At 37.4% G+C, this 19746-nt stretch overlaps 1 protein-coding gene across 1 annotated transcript in view; it reads right to left on the reverse strand.

Annotated features, from left to right (window-relative positions):
- The window catches only part of St7l (suppression of tumorigenicity 7 like), a 60327-nt gene that overhangs the window by 22015 nt on the left and 18566 nt on the right, over positions 1–19746 (reverse strand). The window contains 5 exon segments of the mRNA XM_005076566.4: positions 5991–6093; positions 7353–7425; positions 10153–10267; positions 10704–10801; positions 12794–12948. Of these exon segments, the coding sequence (XP_005076623.1) occupies positions 5991–6093; positions 7353–7425; positions 10153–10267; positions 10704–10801; positions 12794–12948 (544 nt within the window).

Here is a 19746-nt window from a genome sequence, read left to right on the forward strand (position 1 = left end):
ACTGTTAAGATGGATACAACTATTTGACAAATTTGCATAATAAATCTGTAACACAAAAGAAAATTTAAAAGTATGTACTTATTGAAATGATACTCTTCATTGTTACAGCCCACAAATTTGAGGGAAAATCCCCTAAAGCCCTTTATACTTGCTTGCTTCCAGTTGAGTGAGAGTCAGGGACAGAGCCCAGAACAAGAGAAAGAGCTATGCATACTTAATCATTTATAAAACCTGGCAAAAACAGCTACAAATTCCACAGCTCTTCCAGTTCATATGACATCAATATTGTCTGAATGGGATATTCTCAAGTTGCTAGAGCTTAAAGTTCCTCTAGAAAATCTTAATAGTTATCCTGCTGCACTCAGCTTAAACCATCTGACTACAAACAACAAAGTTAGACAAGTACAGCGAGTCGTATATTCTGACAGAGCTGAGTTGTTCACTGCTCTGTTATTTGGTTGAGGGAGAACTAATTAACTTCTACCTATAAATAAAAAAATTAAAGTTAAAAATATATAAAACAGTCCTATAAAAGGCGTATTTTACATATGACAAAAATTCACCATCGTAAGAAGCAACCAAAGGCAAGGCTGGAAGGAAAGCGACAATCCTAAGAACTGACAGACAGCTCTACATCAAACGCTTGCTAACCACAGATCAGACAGGCAATTGATATCCAGGATAAATAAAGGACTACAAAAAGACCCGCCGGGCGTTGGTGGTGCACGCCTTTAATCCCAGCACTCGGGAGGCAGAGGCAGGCGGATCTCTGTGAGTTTGAGACCAGCCTGGACTACCAAGCGAGTTCCAGGACAGCCTCCAAAGCCACAGAGAAACCCTGTCTCGAAAAACCAAAAAAAAAAAAAAAAAAAAAAAGTAAATACACAAGCCCCACAAATTACCCTATCAAAAAATTATATTATATAGCATATAGTTTCTACTTGGCTACATACTAAATAAAATGGAATTAAATAAAACAAATGGACTAGTGAACTAAGAAAGTTTTCAAGGAAGAAATACAAATGAACAATAAACATTGAAAGAGTATTCAATGTCCTTAGTCATTGGGGAAACACAAATTAAATCTGCTTTGAGATTCTACCTCACCCCAGTTAGAATGGCTGTCATCAAGAGGACCTATGACAAAAAACACTGGTGAGACTGAAGGAAGGGAACGCTGATGGGATCATACACATAGTCAGCTACTACGAAAATCAGTATAAGGTTTTCTCAAAATCTGAAAATAGACTACTATCTGACCCAGATGTGCTATTCTTGGATAGACACCCAAATGACTCAAAGTCAACAAAAGAGATATACTTGCAAATCCCCTGCACTATTTGCAACAGCCAGGAAAGAGAAGCAGCCTTAGATATTCATCAACACAGATAGATAAAGAAAGAACAGCACATATACACGATGGAATTCATGCAGATGTAAAGGAAAAAGAAATTGTGGCATGTGTAAAAGAATGGTGCAACTGGCTAGTATGTTAAATAAAGAAGCCAGATTCAGAAAAACAAATACCACATTTATCCTCAACGTGGAACTAAGTTTAAAAATTCATATACAAGTTTGGGAAGACACCTCAGTTAGTAAAGTAATTGCCCTGGAAGCATAGGGACCTACATATGAGCCCTAGAATGCAGGTAAAATAAAATATCAGGGTGCTGATGGGGTTCTTTTTATCTCAGCACTGGGCAGGAGACAGACAGACCCGTGGAGCTTGCTAACCAGCCAGACTAACCTACTTAGTAACTTTGCAGCCAGTGAGAGATCCTGTCTCAAAAACAAGATGGATGGCTCCCGAGGAACAACACCAGTTGTCCTCTGGACTCTACATGAACACACGCACACGCACATGCACATGCACACACACGCACACGTACTTGTACTCCCCACCCTTGAACATGTACCCATTCACAAAAATATATGTGTGTGTTTTTAGATCATTCAATTATAAAGTGGATCATAAGGAAGGAAGATGCCTTAAGGGAGGTGGGAAACAGAGAAGGTAATAGAATATAAAATGGAAATGCAGAAAGAACAAATTAGAGAAAAGAAAGTCTGCTTGAAGGGGGAGATTATACTGGGGAGGACAGTGAGGGAAAGGAATAAATGAGAACAAAGAAAAATGACACATGTACATAAAGATGTCATGATAAACTTATTACATTGTATTCAAACCTAAGATTAACTTTTAGAAAAATCACCTTTGTAAGTATATAAGTTGAAGTTTTTAATAACTTTATATGTAAACCTGCAATTTTAACCACAGAAAGCCCCCTCCTGCCTAATTTAAGTCAATCCTTACTCCATCCTCAGATCTGCTTTCGTGCCTATAGTTTCAGTTTATTTATTTCTTTTAGCATATATAAGTCTTTTGTCACAGGCTTTTTCCACTTGGCCTGATTGTAATGAAGGTCTGCCCACACTGGGGCACTGCTGACAAAGCACTCATCAGTGTTCTATTACAGTTTCACTCCAATTCCCTCACTAATTTAATTGTTTCAAGTTGTTGACTATTGTGAATAACTGCATGCAAAAACTTTGCATGTGTTTTCATTGCTCTTGACTAGATACTTAGGAACAGAACTGATGAGTCCCACAGTAAGTCTACACTGACTGCACAACTGTTTCCCCCCGAAAAACAGGTGCCATTTTACACCTCCAGAAGCAATGTATGTGGTTCTTCACACTTGTAAGCATCAATGGGGAGACACCCTAGTGAGATGAAGTCCCATGCTGCAGTTCATATCTGGAATGCTGAACAACTTCACAGTTTATCAACTAATCACAAACTTGGCAGTGCTTGTCAATAGTGCAAGTGCTTCTGAAACTAAGAATTAGATGGGGCCCTGAATGGCTGAACCCCAGGAATAAAGGTGAAGCAGAAGTAGTTTTAAGGCATCTGGTCTCATAAGTTAGGCAGTGGTGGCACATGCCTTTAATCCCAGCACTTGGGAGGCAGAGACGGGAAGATCTCTGTGAGTTCAAGGGCAGCCTGGTCTACAAAGTGAGTTCCAGGACAGCCTCCAAAACAATACAGAGAAACCCAGTCTCAAAAAACCAAAAAAAAAAAAAAAAAAAAAAAAAAAGAAAAAGTCATCTGGGTAGCCCAGAAAACAGTAATCCTTTAAATATGAAGTGAATAAAGTAATATTGGCTTGCTAGTTTGTGATATAACTTCCAGTTTTTTACCCATATTTTAGGACTCTCGATTATCTTCCACTGATCTACATTTCTATATTTATGCCAATAAATATTAATTACTAAAGCTTTAAAATGTACTCAACTTTAGTAGGGTAATTCTCTAGTCTTACTATTATTTATCAGAGTTTTTTGGCTATACCAAGATTGCATATCTGTATGAATTTTAGGATGAGTATATCAATTTCTGTAAAAAAAAAAAGGTCAGATCTTGAAAAGAATTATATCAAATGTATAGAATGACAAAGGTCAAATTATGAATGTAGCAATATTTAGTCTTCCAGTCAATTCATACCACATATATCTGAATTAAGTCTTCAATGGATTCTCTCAGAAAAAAAAAGTGCATCCTTTTAGGCACTATGTATTTTCAACAGCAGATTCAATCTGGGTGTTAATATGTATTCAATAATTTAAATTTAAAATTAGAGCAATGCCTGGCATTGCTAATATCCACATGTCCCTAATAGTTTGAAAACAAATACATATTACTAATTTCTACTACTGTGAATATATTTTGCATGAAAGTTTTAGACATCTTAATGGCATATTTAAATAGTTCTGACCAATAACTGCTGTTTATTTTCTTGTACAAAGGTAAGATTACAATGTACCCCAGATAGTAACAACATTAACAAATCATTTTTGTAAAGTTTCCTATGTGTCAGATTTTGTTTCAAGCACTTTAAATAAGCACTATTAAATTTCATCCCAACTCTATGAAGTAGGGGATATCATCTTCACTTCAGGCAAGTGGAATCTCACCAAGCATTATGGTGCAGGACTGTCATCCCAGCACTTGAGAAACAGGCAGGAGGACTGGGAGTCTGAGGCTAGACTCAGTTACACAGTGAGTACATGGCCAGCATGAGCTGCATGAGACCTAGTCTCAAAACACACACACACACACACACACACACACACACACACACACACACACACACACTTGCATGCATGTACGAGGAAACCCAAGCACAGCAAAGTGAAGTAATTCATCCAAAGCCATACTGCTAGGAGACAGTGGAACTGGAACTCAAACTCCAGGAGTTTGGTTGTGGAATCCGTTCTCTTAACTCCGCTGTAGTAAGAGAGTGGAAGGATTTATTAAAACTATTTATAGACTTGTATTTCCAGTAATGAGACTGGATAATTCTGATCAACCTTCCTAAAAGAAAAACTTGGGTTGAATCTAGTAAGTAAAACTAAATACACGAGGATTAAGAAAGCATGAAGAATTACCAGACTGCAGTCTAAAGGCAGATAGCCAAACAAGTAAGCCACATTTGAGTTTTTTTAATGTGGAAGATCTTCCAACTGGATGAGATGGGTAAGAAGTCATTTTGTCAGTTATATAAAGCGAGGGAAATGGTGGCAGTGCTTGTCAATAGTGGGTGCTGCTTTCTCCCTCTTACACATTCTTGAGAACAAACCCAGGGGCTCATACAGGCCAGGAAAACACTACTACTCAGTCCTGATGTAAGTCATTCTCTCTCTCTCTCTCTCTCTCTCTCTCTCTCTCTCTCTCTCTCTCTCTCTCTCTCTCTCTCTCTCTCTCTCTCTCTCTCTCTGGAGACAGGAGACAGGGTTTAATCCTCTTGCCTCAGCCTCTGCAGAACTTGAATTACAGGCATGTTCTACTAAGTCCAAGTCATTAACTTACTTTATCATATCTTTATTTATTCCAAAAGGCTTACAACTTCTTGAAGATTTTCTCTTAGAGGTTAAGGACTTTTTGTTTAATTATTTATTGTGTCTATGTATGTGCAATCACATGTGACACATTATGTAAATTGAGATCAGAGGACATCTTGCAGGAGCTGTTTCTCTCCTTTTACCATGTGGTTTCTGAGGAATGAATTCCAGTCATCAGGCTTAGTAACAGGTGACTTTATATGCTTGCCACCTTGCAGACCCTTGGATTAATGTCTTTACTGTCTACCAGCCTACAACTTCCATTAATACTTATACACTGAATCATAGCTATAATTTCATACAGCAGTAAGGGGAGTGAATCTATTCCTGAATAGTCTGTAGTTCTTAATGTGGAAAATTGTTTGTAAAGCCCAAATTTTAATCTTGAGTTTGAGTGTTTCAGTATTACATAGATTAGTCAATAATTTGTATAAATTAATTCAAATGTACAATATAAAGACAAATGGATCAGGCCAATTAATCCGAGTCAATAGACATCAACTTAGCAGTTTCTCTATCTGTTGTAACATACTACTGGTTAATTTCCTGGATTTCAGTTTTTGTCTACTCAGTCCTAGTTCAAAACCCAGCCATGCATCTAGAAAAGCCTTTTACATTCATCACCAATGTTGGGGAGTGAAGTAACTACAACTCAGGTTTTATTCTGCCAGCAATTACAAAGTTCATAGGGAACTAATTGTTTCTAAGCAGGTTTCTTTTTAAATGTTCTTTTTAAAAACAGGGACTGATGTATTCTAGGCTGTCCTCAAACTCACTGAACTTCTGACCCTTTTGCCTCTACATGCCAAATGCTAGCATTACAAGCATGAAGCACCACCATACCTGGTTTTTGCAGCACTACAGATTAAAGTCAGGGCTTCATGTAAGCAACATAAGCACCAAGAACAGAACTACTTCACTGGCCCCTAACTATTTCTAAATGCCTTATTAATATCCCTTTCGAGATGATGGCAAATAGAGTAGACTAAAATAATTCTGACCTAATGTATAACAAACCATACATTTTGGTCTATTGTCATAAATTTGTTAAATTTAAATAAAAGTATTTGTGTTATAAAATTTCTTACTTTTGGAACATGGGGATTAAATTCCACAGCTCTATGAATTGCTTCCACAGCATTAATTTCTGCTGTGCTTAACCCTCTTCTGGAGGCTGTTTCTGGAGAGAACCTGTAAAGAAAACCACAGGATGAAGAAATGAACAAACCACATGTACAAAGTCTATTGGGAACTATATACATGGATTCAGATTACAATATATTCCTCAAATCAAAGATGTTTCTGGCAATGGCCAAAGACAAAACCAGATAACCAATAAAAGGGAAGTAAAGCCTCTGGTTCAACATGTGCACGTGGCAACAGAAGGAATGAGAATTGCAGCCTGAAGTAGAGAGTCTTTGGACAGAGTCCACTGAGCTCACTCAGCAAAGGGTGGCTACAGTAAGAACTGCTGCTGAGGAACTCAGAAGATCTCAGCAAACACAATACAGGTCTTATAATTCTTTTAGATGGCAAGAAATAAACTGTGAATATTTTATTCTAATTTATATCAAGATATACTAATCTAAGGTAAAAAATGAGCACCTTTTGGTTGGTTTCTAGCTCTCTATTAATTAATTAATTGAGATAGGGTCTCATAGCTGGGTCTGGCCAGATTCTGACTATCTCAACTGCCAAATAAAGAGAATTGACTAAGGAGAGCCAAAAGTGTGAGGAAGACAGAGTAGCTTCAAGGGAAGGGCAAGATGAAAGCAGTTTGTCTACTTGCACCTTATGGCTACCAGCATCACTGTTACCACAGTAAGTGTACTTTTCTTTCTTTCTTTTTTGAGACATGTATACCACAGGATGGTCTTTAGCTTACTATGTAGCCAAGGCTAGCTTTCAACTCCTGTTCCTTCTCCCAAATGCTGGTATTACAGGTATAAGCTTCAGACTTAGTTCTCATAAAATTGTTATAGTCATTTGACACATATCCTCACACAACCACCCTACAATACTATTTTCTTTTTTATAATTTTATTGTAATTATCATTTTTATGTGCATTGGTGCTTTGCCTGAATGTGTGTTTGTGTGTTGGGTCACCTGGAACTGGAATTACAGACAGTTTGTGAGCTGCCATACGGGTACTGGGAATTGAACCCAGGTTCTCTAAAGAGCAGCCAGTGCTCTAAACCCCACTCCCCATTATTCTCAAAGTAGCAACTTGCCCAGCTACATCTACTGTGTGGTAGAGTTTGAATTTGAGCCCTAACTTACTTAACTCATCAAATCACATGCAATGAGAAGCCTCAGTCACAGAAAAGCAAGGATTATTCAGGAGGAAACAGAAAGGAGAAAGAGCATCATTTAAAAGTTAGTAGAGGAAAAAAACCTTATTAATAGTTCAGCAGTCTTTCCAAATTATTGTGGCTTTATAAGTACTTACTTATCCGAAACAGTCCTTGTTTTCAAAAGTGCTGCTGTGTAGCAGATGGCTGCTGATTTTGGAAGGCTTATATCTGTAACAATAATTGCCAATTTAGGTGAGGATTAAAATTATAACTCACAGTACAAATTCATCAGCTGTAATCCAGTGGCATTAGTACCTGAACACACTGAAGGAAGGCCTAACTTTGATTCTAGATTTTACTGTTTACTAGTGGCATATCCCTGATCCCTGGCTACCCTGGAACTCTTCTTGTAGACCAAACTGGCTTCGAACTCACAGATTTCTGCCTGCCTCTGCCTCCTGGGTGTGCCACCACCACCCGGCCTTGATCTCTTTTCATACCTCCTAGCAGAGATTAAACTATATTGACAAAAGTCTTCTGTATGATGGCAACAGGTATTCTACAAGTGTCTATAATAATCTGTTTACAATAATACTAGACAGAGGAGGAGGGGTTGGAGAGATGGCTCAGTGGTTAAGAACACTTGCTGTTCTTCCAGAGGTCTTGAGTTCAATTCTCAGCAACCACATGATGGCTCATAACCATCTGTAATGAGATCTGGTGCCCTCTTCTGGCCTGCAGGGATATATGCACACAGAATACTGTATTCATAATAAAGAAATACATCTTTAAAAAAAACTAGTCAGAGGAAAACCACAGTATAATTAAAAGTGTATAAAAACTAAGGCTAGAAAAATTAAGATATTTAATTGCTATTATATATGGATTGATTTTAACTTTTTCCCTAAGTTTTTGACTTTTCTACTTTTTTTTTTTTTTTTTTTTTTTTTTTTTGTTTCTCTGTATTGCTTTGGATGCTGTCCTGGAACTCGCACTGTAGATCAGGCTGGCCTTGAACTCACAGAGATCCACCTGCCTCTGCCTCCCCAGTGCTGGGATTAAAGGCATGCAACACTAATGCTCAACGCCCGGCTATGACTTTTCTACATTTTCTTAAAGGACCACATTTCATAGACTATGAAGTTAATTTGAGATTGTAAACAAAATAAATCCTTTTTCAGAAGGATGCCTAAAATAGTGGTCTTAGAAGAGAGTAACACACTCTCGTGATGTTCTCAGCTCCAGGGAGATCCCAGAGAGAAAGCCAGTTTCCAATGACTTCAGGTCTGTACAGTGATGTACAGTGAGACATGTGAACACTAAAACCACAGAAACATACCAAATGATGTAGGCTCTATTTGCTTTAATGGGTTTTACTTTATTGTAAACAAATCAGGTCCCTTCTGACTTTGGTGTTCCTTTCCTGTTTCAAATATCACACTAGGCCATGCACCCATAAAGTTACATGTGGAAGGCATTTCTCACAAATTTTCCTATGAGCCTACTATTGTGAAGATCTGCCAAAATCCCAGATGTTTAAAAGAAAGAAACGTCACCTTCCAAATATATTACATTTCAAGCTTCCCAAGTCATGGGGATTCCTAAACTATGGGGTAGAAACTTCTGACAGGACAAATGTGAGTAGCTTTGAATATTCTGTTATAATGGAAGATGTGAGCTAGGGAGCATATAGCATCAACTTTTATCAACCGTATATTAAAAGTGGGGGAAACTAAAATCAGAATAAATCATGACAGAAAACCTCAGAAGAGTTGAGCCAGTTTTATTAAAGTAAAATTAATTTTTATAAATTTATGAAGCCCTAAACCTTAAGGAATGTATGCACATTAAAAAAAATATATCCTATCTGGGCATGGTACCACACACTTTTAATTCCAGGACTTGGGAGACAGAGACAGAGGCAGGAGAATCTAAGAGGGAGACAAAGCACACTGATGTCTTAATTTCAATGAGAAGAAAGTCTGTGGTTTTGTTTTCGGTTTTTTATTTCTTCAAGACAGGGTTTCTCTGTGTAGTCCTGGACATCCTGGAACTTGCTCTGTAGACCAGGCTGGTCTCTGAGAGATTTGCCTGCTTCTACCTCTTAAGTGCTGGGATTAAAGACCTATGCCACCACCACCACCATTGAGCAAAAGTTTGTGGTTTTAACATTTTCCCAACTCCATTTGTAGTCAACTATTACTGTTATAATACAAATAGCTAATATACATGGAATGATTTTTTATAAAATGACTAGTAAACATAGAAATGGAATGACTGAGTTATGGTTCAGGTTTGCCACTCATTCAGTGGAAGACATTACACAATATTTAACCTTCTTAAACTCCAGTTTCCTAATTTAGTGCCTGAAAAGAGTGAAATCACCTGTCTTACCACTTCACATATTTATTATATGGATGCAGTGAAATTGCATAAATTACTTTTGATAACTAAGAATCATTGTAAAATTCTTATTCTGACTTATTGTTATAAAGAGTATTACACAACTTCTGTTGGTATTTATTATATGCCAAAGTTCATGAAGCAACCTACTACATGCACAATGCTATGCTTTTTCAATTACCTGTCTTGTATGCTACCTTCAGTGTAACTACTATCCAGTTCTCTGTGTGTTCCTTTAAGCCCTAAATGCCATGGGGGCTAAATCCGAACCCGTGTTTTCATGTTCACCATTGCATTCTATGTGCCTCACATACATTCAGTTAATAAAGTACACAACCTCATGGAGGAAAAGCTCCCTCTTGTGAGCTTCTGGTTCAGCTGGGAAGACAGACAGAGAAGATGCTTCACAGCAGCTACATCTGCACCTTAAAACTAACTGTTAAGACTGGAAAGAGGCAACCAAAGAAACACTAGAATAGGACTGGACTACGAATTATACAATCAAAAAGAAGCTATAACCAAGTTATTTACTAAAACACACAAAAGACTCACCATCATATTTTGCCAGGACTGCCTGAACATCTGCATAGGCCTGCAATTCTAGAAGTGATTCTAAGAGGTTTTCATGGATGTTCAACATGGTAAGAGGAGGAAATTCTTTCATCAACTGTATATTAAAAGAAAGGAAAAAATACTAAAATCAAAATAAATCATGACAGAAAGCTCTGAGCTGAGCCAGATTTGTTAAAGTATAAATTATTTTGCATTTTTACGAACTTATAAAGACCTAAACCTTAATGTATGTATACACATCTAAAAATATCTGCCAGGCAGTGGTGGTACATGCCTTTAATTCCAACACTTGGGAGGCAGAGACAGGCGGATCTCGGTGAGTTTGAGGCCAGCCTTGTCTATTGAGTGAGTTCCAGGACAGCCAGGGCTACAAGATAAGACCCTGTCTCAAGAAAAAAAACAAAACTATAATAATAAATAAAATATACTAACTTGTTATAGAAGTGGACAATTGAAAAGCAGTAACTGCATTAAAATAACTGATAACTTAGTTATTTTTTAGTTTTGGTTCTGTTATCAAATTTACTTACATCTCTCATTATTTTCACTGCTTCTCTTATTCTTCCCAATTTTCTTGCACACATTGCCAATCTTCTTTTTATATATACAAGTACATTGGTATCTCGCCCTATTTAGAAAAACAAGAAAATGACACAACTATCACTTTTGTAATATGGCCTGACACTTCATTAAAACATTATCCATGAATTTTATTTGCTTATCCTAGAAGACCTATTAAAATTAAATTATATCAGAGTGCATTATTATTAGTGAATATTAAATTTAGGTTATAAATAAAAAATGTTCTCTATTTTTATGTGTTCTTTCTATATAAGACACTTCAAATATACATTTAATTACTTTTTCCTTTAGCAGTAAGCAATATGAATGTAATATATATAGTTCATTTGGTTTTGATGAGTTTAACACTGACAGAAAATAAGTAAATTTAATAGGCAGATATATTTATCTATCTCAAGTTTCTGCATAAACAATCTATAATTTCATTATTATTATTATGACCCAAAATTCTAAATTTCCTAAACAAAATTTCCATGAACAATATAAACTTTTATTAAGTTAGTTAAGTTAGTAATTAATTTAAAAACTATTCTAGAAAGGACTAAGAAAAAATCTTTAACTTGGGCTAGTGAGATGGCTCAGCAGGTAAAAGACGCTTGCTTGCCAAGCATGGTGACCTGAGTTTGACCCCTAGGACCCATATGGTAACTGACACACAAGTTGTTTTCTGACTTCTATGCATGCATGTGTGTGTGTGTACACTACACACACACATACATATACATAAATAAGTATGATTTTAAAATTAAAAATTCTACAAGATAACCACATGTGATATTATGCAAGGGCAAACAGCAAGAGGTTTTTATAGATGTAGTTTCATTAGTCCCAGGCTGCAAAATTAACTATTCCCGTAGTTTTGTATAACAACATGCCTTAATGAAATATATTGTAAACACATGAATTTAACTGAGAGAAAACATTAGTCGAATTTTAATTTCCATAAACAAAAGATGTAGAACTTAGCTGCTAAGAGATAATGCCTTGTGTAAACATATTTCAATTTATTGCCCAGTATCTGCCAAAATCATGAAACTAAAACGCCCTGGCCACACATCTCAGCCAGAAACAGCAACACTGCCGATTCTAACAGCTTTGGTAAGTGTTGCAACCCTAACCAGAAGAGCATCTCTAAAAGAAAACAGTCCCTGTGCCTCATCATATCTCAAGCATGCTGGAGAAAAATGAATCAAAGAAAGAAAGAACGTCACGTATGAGACTGGAATACGGACTAAGAATTAGATGGTGTGAAAGGAGCAATCCCTAAAAGTAGGCCTTAAAACAAAACAAACAAAAACAACAGGAGGAGGAAGGAATAAAGGAAGAAAAGAAGGAAGGAGAACAGGAACTACCCTTTGCACCTTACACAGATCCATAGAGTGAAGAGCAAACACAATGAAGTTTAGGCTGGGCATGCAGCTCAGGGTTAGGTACTGCCAAGCATGTGGGAGGGAAGCCCTGGATTTGATTCCCAGAAATGCAAAAAATGTACCCCCTCCCATTGCTCTGAGGAAGGGTCAGGGTACAGACAATATCTATTGACTAGAGAGGATCTCAGTACTACCTGTTGTCATTAGAAGGTTCCCTTGAATTTTAAAAAGTGCTGTTGATCTAGTGACCAGCTAGTTCTTGTAGGAAAGAAATGCTCAGTCTCAAAACAGTGGTTTTTTTTCAAGGTAACCAAAGCAGATGTGTTCCCTTCCACAGACATTATCTGGGTACTACATACTTCTTTCTGTATTGTCAGCTTATTAGAATTAATAGACCAGAATTATGAATCTATCAGTTGTCTCATGAAAAGTTATCAAATTTTCACATATTTTATTATTATTATTATTGATTGTTTCATGCTTTAAACACAAAAGACACAAGTTCAGAATTAAAGACAGAATCTGGGCTTGATAGCAAAGGCCTATAATCCCAGCCCAGGAGGGAAGATCAGTTCTGGGCTATCCTCATCTACATAGCAAATTTGAGATTAACACCTCAAGAAAAAAAAAGAAAAAAAAAGGATAATAGCCAGTTCAAAGGTGCTTACTCAGTTGAGCTTCATGCTGAGGACTCTGGTGTTGGCACTGCTGTGACCGTCTATAAATTATCTCTCCAGCCCTGAGTGCCTGTTTAAATAACCTTTCAGCATCTACAATGGTTGTTGCTTCTTCTTCAGCCAGTAAAACGTAGGCAGTGGCACAGCTATAATGCAAGCAAGCAAGGTTATGTTAAGTACTGTGGTGAACCTCGCATTTCTCTCGGACAGGCCTCTTGCTATGTCATGCTTCCCTCATCCGTACCTACGCTTTCCATCTTGGAGGAGAAATAAAACATCATTTAGCATTTTAACTAGGGGTACATTAGTATATTCATTACATCCAACCCCACAATGTTTCTTCCACTCTTGATTTTCTGTCTTTTCTATTTCTATCTTTGCTCTCTGACCCTGTGTTTTCTTTTTGTGGAAGGGGAGAAAAAGTAAGACACATAAAACATTGTTTTAAAAAATAAAACAGTCATAAGGACCACCCACTGGTCACACCCGCGCAGGCACTCTGTGATGTTCTTATCATGTGGGTGACGAAGGGAATCGAGACTGGGAAGACTTCCTTGGTTAATGAGGGATTCCTCATACCTGATCAGAGACAGATTCCTACACTAAGCCTCTTCTACAAGCCAAGTGCTCTCTCTGTGTCTTCTGTTGGGCTTATCCACACAAGTCTGCATTCCAGGCCCTCCTCTCATACACCTACACTCGGCTCACACAGCAATGTTTACCCCCAAGTTTCCTTTTCCTCACCCTGCTAAAACACAGAGATTTTTGTTTGTATCTTTAAAGTCAACAGCTGGCCAATAAAATAAACTAATTCTTGGCTTTGGGCAAGAAAGAAAAACAAAGTTTCCCTTCCATGTATTTCTAGAAAAGTACATTTAGATGATGTCTAAGTTCTGCTTGTGCAAGCCTGTACAGTCCAACATTCAAGTCAGTAGCCACAAGTAGTCACTGATCACTGATCACTTGAAATATGATTACTCTGAAGTGACATCGCATTTTGGTGCATTTCAGATATTAAAGACTGAAAAAATAAAATACCTCATTGATAGGCTTTTAAAATATTGACCATATATGAAACCATTTTATATTTTGAATATAGATATTGAGATTCAAACTAACTTCCTTTAACTTTTTCAATGTGGGTACTAGAAAACTAAAGCATTACATATATGGTTCACATACATGTTCCAATTAGAAAATATTGGCAAAAAGCAAAAACAAACAACAACAACAAAAAACAAACCACAAGGGCAGGAATGAAATACAGGGATGGTGAGTAGCTATCATCCACATCTATGATCCCAATACTTAGAACCCTGATACAGGAGGACCTCGAGTTTGGGTACAGTTTTGACTACACAGGATTACCTATGTACTCTGGACTTCATGACAAAACCATGTCTACTACTGAATAATGAAAGAAAAAGGTAGCTACCCTCAATAAGGGTCAAGAAGGGCCTTTCAGATGTAAATTTTAAATAGCACTGTAAATTCATATATAAAATGTTACAAATCAACACATTTCTCCAATGTATTACATTGAACTTTGATAAGCGTTAGATATATTGCTGGTTTAATTGCTAGGTATCCTGCTTGCCATTCCAAAAACAAATTCAAATTTTTTGTTGTTTGCAACAGAATCTTGCAACACAGCCCAGGCTAGCCTTGACCTTCCATTCTCCTGACTCGGCTTCTCAAGTGCTAGTAATTACAGATGTATTTCACAATGCCCATCATCAAATATTTGTATTTAATGTTTTGTTTCCAACGCTTTTAAATAATCAGGATAGGAATATTTTGTAGGGCTGGGGATATAGCAGTGGTAGAGCACTTGCCTAGCATGCTTGAGGCCCTGGGTTCGATCCCAGCACTGCAAAACAAAACAAAACACCACTTGTATAAAGACCTTGATGAATTGATGAAATAGAATCTAAATATAAACATAATTTCATTTTATTATTAGTTTTGTGGTGCTGGGGATAAAACTCAGGAACTCACATGGTAGGCAATGTCTACCATTAAGATACATCCTCTGCTCCTAACATAACTTTAAACTATAAGCCAAGTCGGGTAGCACAGGTCTGTAATCCCAGTTTCTCAGAAGGCTGAGGTGGGAGGGTCACAAGTTCAAGGACTGCCTGGGCAAATTAGTAAGACTTTGTCTCAAAAAGTAAAAAAGAGGGGGCTGGAAATGCAGCTCAAGGACAGAGCACTTGCCTGTCACGTGCAAGGCCCTGAGTTCTACTCCCAGACCACCACCACCATCACCACCACCAAATCACATTATAATTTATAGTTTGTGCTTCTTGGTAACTTTGCCTTATATTCTTGCATTAGGTGTTATTATAAGAAATTATGCATACTTAATGACTTTCTTTTGTCTTAAACTGGTGTTAAATTCACATACCAGTATAAAACTTTAATTTTTTCATATATTTATTTTTTATTTGATTATGTGTGCCTATGTGTACATCACAGTACACATGTAGAGGTCAGAGGGCAACTCATGGAATTTGGTTCTCTCCTTGCATCATGTAGGTCCTGGGGATCAAAATGAAGTCATCAGCTTGGTGCAGGCACCTTTACCAGCTGAGTCATCTTGCAGCCCACCAGTGTAAAACGTTTTCAACTGCAGAATTCAGAAACTTTTACTATATTCTCAAGGTAGTGCAACTATAACAGGTACACAAGCATCATCACCCCAAAAGCACCATAACCATTCCATTGTCTCTCCTGCCTCCCCACTGACTGTTACATATCACCTCTTTAACAGTGTCCTTTGGTACAGGGGTTTCGTTTTAATAAGGCACGGTTTACTTACTTTTTCTTCCATTGCTTATGCCTTTGTTGTTGTGTTTGTTAAACCACTTGGAAACCTGGGGACATAAGACTGTCCCTCCTCTGCTCTCCTCTGCTCTCCTCCCCACTCCCTCTCTTACAGGGCAAAGTTGCAGGGCTTTTAAGCATACTAGGCAAACATTCTACCACTGGCCTACATCCCTAGCCCATTCCATGTTCTCTTATAAGAGTTTATAGTTTAGTTCTCTTATAAAAATTTATAGTTTAGTTGCTTATTTTTAAATTAATTAATATGCATATGTGACATATGGGCCCTATCTCCAATTGTTTCAACATCATGTTAAAAACTTCTTGTTCTTCTTCTTTGGGGTGTGGGGGGGTTCAAGACAGGGTATCTCTGGATAGCCCTGGCAGTCTTCGAACTCACTTTGTGGACCACGCTGGCCTCAAACTCATAGAAATCTACCTGCCTTTGCCTCCTGAATGCTGGGATTAAGGGCATGCTCCATCACAGCCCAGCTTTAAAAACATCTTTTTCTCCAATGAATATCCTTGGCACCTCCATCAAAAATCAACTGAAAGCCCATAAACATATAGGTTTACTTTTTAACAAGCCATCAGTCTAAGTGTCTAATCTTATGGTTTAACCATCTAGTTTTGTAGGAAGTTTTAAAATTGGAAAATGTGAGTCTTCCAATGTGGTCCTAGGATTGTTTTTAACTATTCAGAATCTCTGGCAATTATACACCAATGTTAAGACCAGCTTGTCAATTTCTTCAAAAATAGAAACTGTGATTTTAATTATTTTTATTTTAATTTTTGAGTGTTCAATGCATGCAATACCCACGGATACCAGAAGAGGGTGTTGGATCCCCCAGAAGTGGAAGTGGCTTCAGATGATTGTGAGCTGCCTGCCATGTAGGTATTGGAGATCAAATCAGGTCTCTCTGGAAAGGCAGCCAGTGCTCTTAATCACTACACATTCTCTCCAGGCCCAGTAGTTGTAATTTTAATAGGGGTATATTAAATCTGTAGATTGATACAGGGGAGCACTGACATTTTAGGCAATGATATCTAACTTGTATTATACATGAACAGGAGAGTCCTTTCCATTTGTTTAGCATTCATTCATTCATTCATTCATTCATTTATTGCTACCTGAACAATGGTTTGTGGATCTTTAAGTTGTTTTTAATTACTTTGAGCATATAAATATAGGCACACATTTGCCATCACATTCACATGAAGTCAGAAGATGACTGTTAGGAGTCAGCTCTCTCCTCCTAGATTCTGGGGTCAAGTTCAGGTCAGCAGACAGACCTGCATCTCCCCAGCTGCCTTCAAGTGTGCAAGTCTTACACTTTCTTGGCTAAACTTACTCCTAAGCACTTTAATATGCTTGATGCCATTGTAAACGGGACTGATACATTTTTACTCATACATATTTAACCTAAATTATAAGCACTGAGGGGTTTCTGTTTGTGTGAACTTCTTAAGGTTTTCTAGACATATGATCACCTGTGAATAAAGACAGCTTACTTCTTCCTTTTAAATCCAGACGAATTTTTTTCCTTTTCTTGTCCAACTGCCCTTATTAGGATTTCTAATAACATGTAAACAGAAGAAGTGAGGGCAGGCATCCTTGCCTTACTCATTTTAAACAGAAGTGTCCTTAGGTGCAGGCTTTTCAGAGGCCCTTCATTAATTTGAGCAGGATTCCTTACATCTATAATATTTTTTAGTATTTATCATAAAATGATGTTGGATTTTGTCAAATGCTTTTTTAATGAACTGACATAACTTGTGGATTTTGCACTTTGTTCTATTAATGTGGTGTGTTACATTAATTAGTTTTACACATTTTTGTCATGATTGTTTCTTCTGTATTACCTGAAACAATCTTGCATATTCTTCCCTTCATGTGTTGAAATTCTTTAATTGTAACAAACCCCACTTGGTCCTCACATACAATACTTTCCAAATGCTGCTAGATTTGGTATGCTATATCTTGGTTTGGCTATTATCTCTTCAAATATTATTTCTGCACTGTTTTTTCTCCCTCCCATATTTCAGGGACTCCAATTATACATAGGGTGGCATGACTGATTGTTCCACAGGTCTCAGATCCTCCATTTCTCTTCATTGCTTCATCTGAGACTACGTAAGCTCACGTGGTCCAACACAATTTTGCTGACTCTTCTGTCTGCTCAGATCTGTCACAGACCTCCTACAGAAGTACATTTTTACTTCAGTTGCACTTTTCAATCCTAGGATTTCCTTTTAGTCCCTCATGTGCCCAGCTGCCCTTGTTGGGATTTCAGAAATATACTGATAATTTTCTAATATTGAAACATCACCATGGACTTTTCTTGTAGTTTGTACCTTTATAAACAAATTTAAAATATATTATTAAAAATCTATCAAGCCAAAAGTACAGACTTCTTTGGAGACATTTCTATGAATACCTTTGCCATTTTTGTTCTGTTATTTCTTTGAATGCTGATTTTTGCTATTTTGTTTGGGAACAGGGTCTGGCTGTAGCACAGGCTAACCCAGAGCTCAGTTACTGCTTCCTGACTACTGAGAAGTATATGCCACCACACCCACATTCTTTTCATGTTTCATAATTTTTTGTCGAAAACTGTAATTTTTAACTATAATATTCTGGCAACTATACAATAGGATTTTCTGAACTCCTTCTGTTGTTGCTGCCTGTTATAGTTGTTTATTTACTGGCTTTCCTGATAATTTTATGAATTCTATGTTCTTTGTCATGTGTGACCAATAAGGTCTGTGCTTGGTTAACATTGTGGTCAATTAATGATCAGATAAAGCTTTCTTAAATATGTATGAGCAAAGTACAAAAACCAAGACTCCATATCTCAATAGGTAGGCTGTGTGTGTGTGTGTGTGTGTGTGTGTGTGTGTCTGTGCACTAGAGTGCACTTTCAACATTCACTTGGGTATTTTACAACTATCATAGCTTTCATTTCCTACTGTGCCCAACCTAAATGTTATCCAGATAGAACATTCCTTACTCCTTACATATCTCACATTTTTTAGAAATTTTATCATAAAATGATGTTGGATTTTTGTCATTTTTTTTCATGAATTAAGATAATGTATAGGTTTAAGAGGACCTGAAAACCAAGTATTTCTAAGCATGTGCCCAGCTCTATCAAAAATTGGATCTTTGAGGCTCCCAGGAATTTGTGGAAGCTTTTCAAGGCACTATTCTCCAGTGTCTCACTCCCCAAACTTTCCTCACAAATTTTGGGGTTTTTTGTTTGTTTGTTTGTTTGTTTGAGACAGGGTTTCTCTGTATTGTTTTGGAGGCTGTCCTGGAACTCATTCTATAGACCAGGCTGGCCTCAAACTCACAGAGATCCGCCTGCCTCTGCCTCCCGAGTGTGTGTGCCACCAACGCCCAGCAAATTTTCTGTTTGGTCTATTTTCTTGTTCTTTGTTTGTTTTATCCTTTGCATCAGACAGAGTTGGCTAATAACACATTTTTCTCTAAAGATTTTCACCTTCGTGTGGTCAATTCAGAGAATTTCAAGGTAAATGAAATAAAGGCAAGCCCTTTGAGCCGGAGCTTCAAAGAACCATCACACCAGTAAAAAAAAAAACCAACAACCATAGCTCTGTGGCACCATACACTATATCTGCTCCCTGGCACTATACACTATATATACTCCCCTACACACACACACACACACACACACACACACACACACACACACACACACTATACACTATATCTGCTCCCTGGCACCATACAGTGTATCTGCTCCCTGGCACTAAACACCTCTATCTGGCTGTGATTCTGTCTTTCACTGAGCTAGAGAATAGAGGATCAGCTCCCTTTATATTTAGGAACTTTGCACTTGACTCTCTAAAGCTCTGATCATTTTACAGTGTCAATAGGTCAGTCAGAAACTCTTGTTAGCCAGTAACTAGGTGGAGAGCATTGTCATTATTTTGTTCCCTCAGGAGAGTCTTCTTACTGACAAGAATGCTTCAAGGAAACTCTAAATTCACATTGGCCTGGAGGCATTCTTTGAGCACTTGACATTTATTTAGGACATATTAGATTAAAAGTCATTGATCTATGCCATTTAAACATTAACTAGGTGTTTTACATT

The sequence above is a fragment of the Mesocricetus auratus genome, unplaced genomic scaffold (genome assembly GCF_017639785.1).
Source record: "Mesocricetus auratus isolate SY011 unplaced genomic scaffold, BCM_Maur_2.0 Super-Scaffold_100009, whole genome shotgun sequence".
Taxonomy (NCBI): domain Eukaryota; kingdom Metazoa; phylum Chordata; class Mammalia; order Rodentia; family Cricetidae; genus Mesocricetus; species Mesocricetus auratus.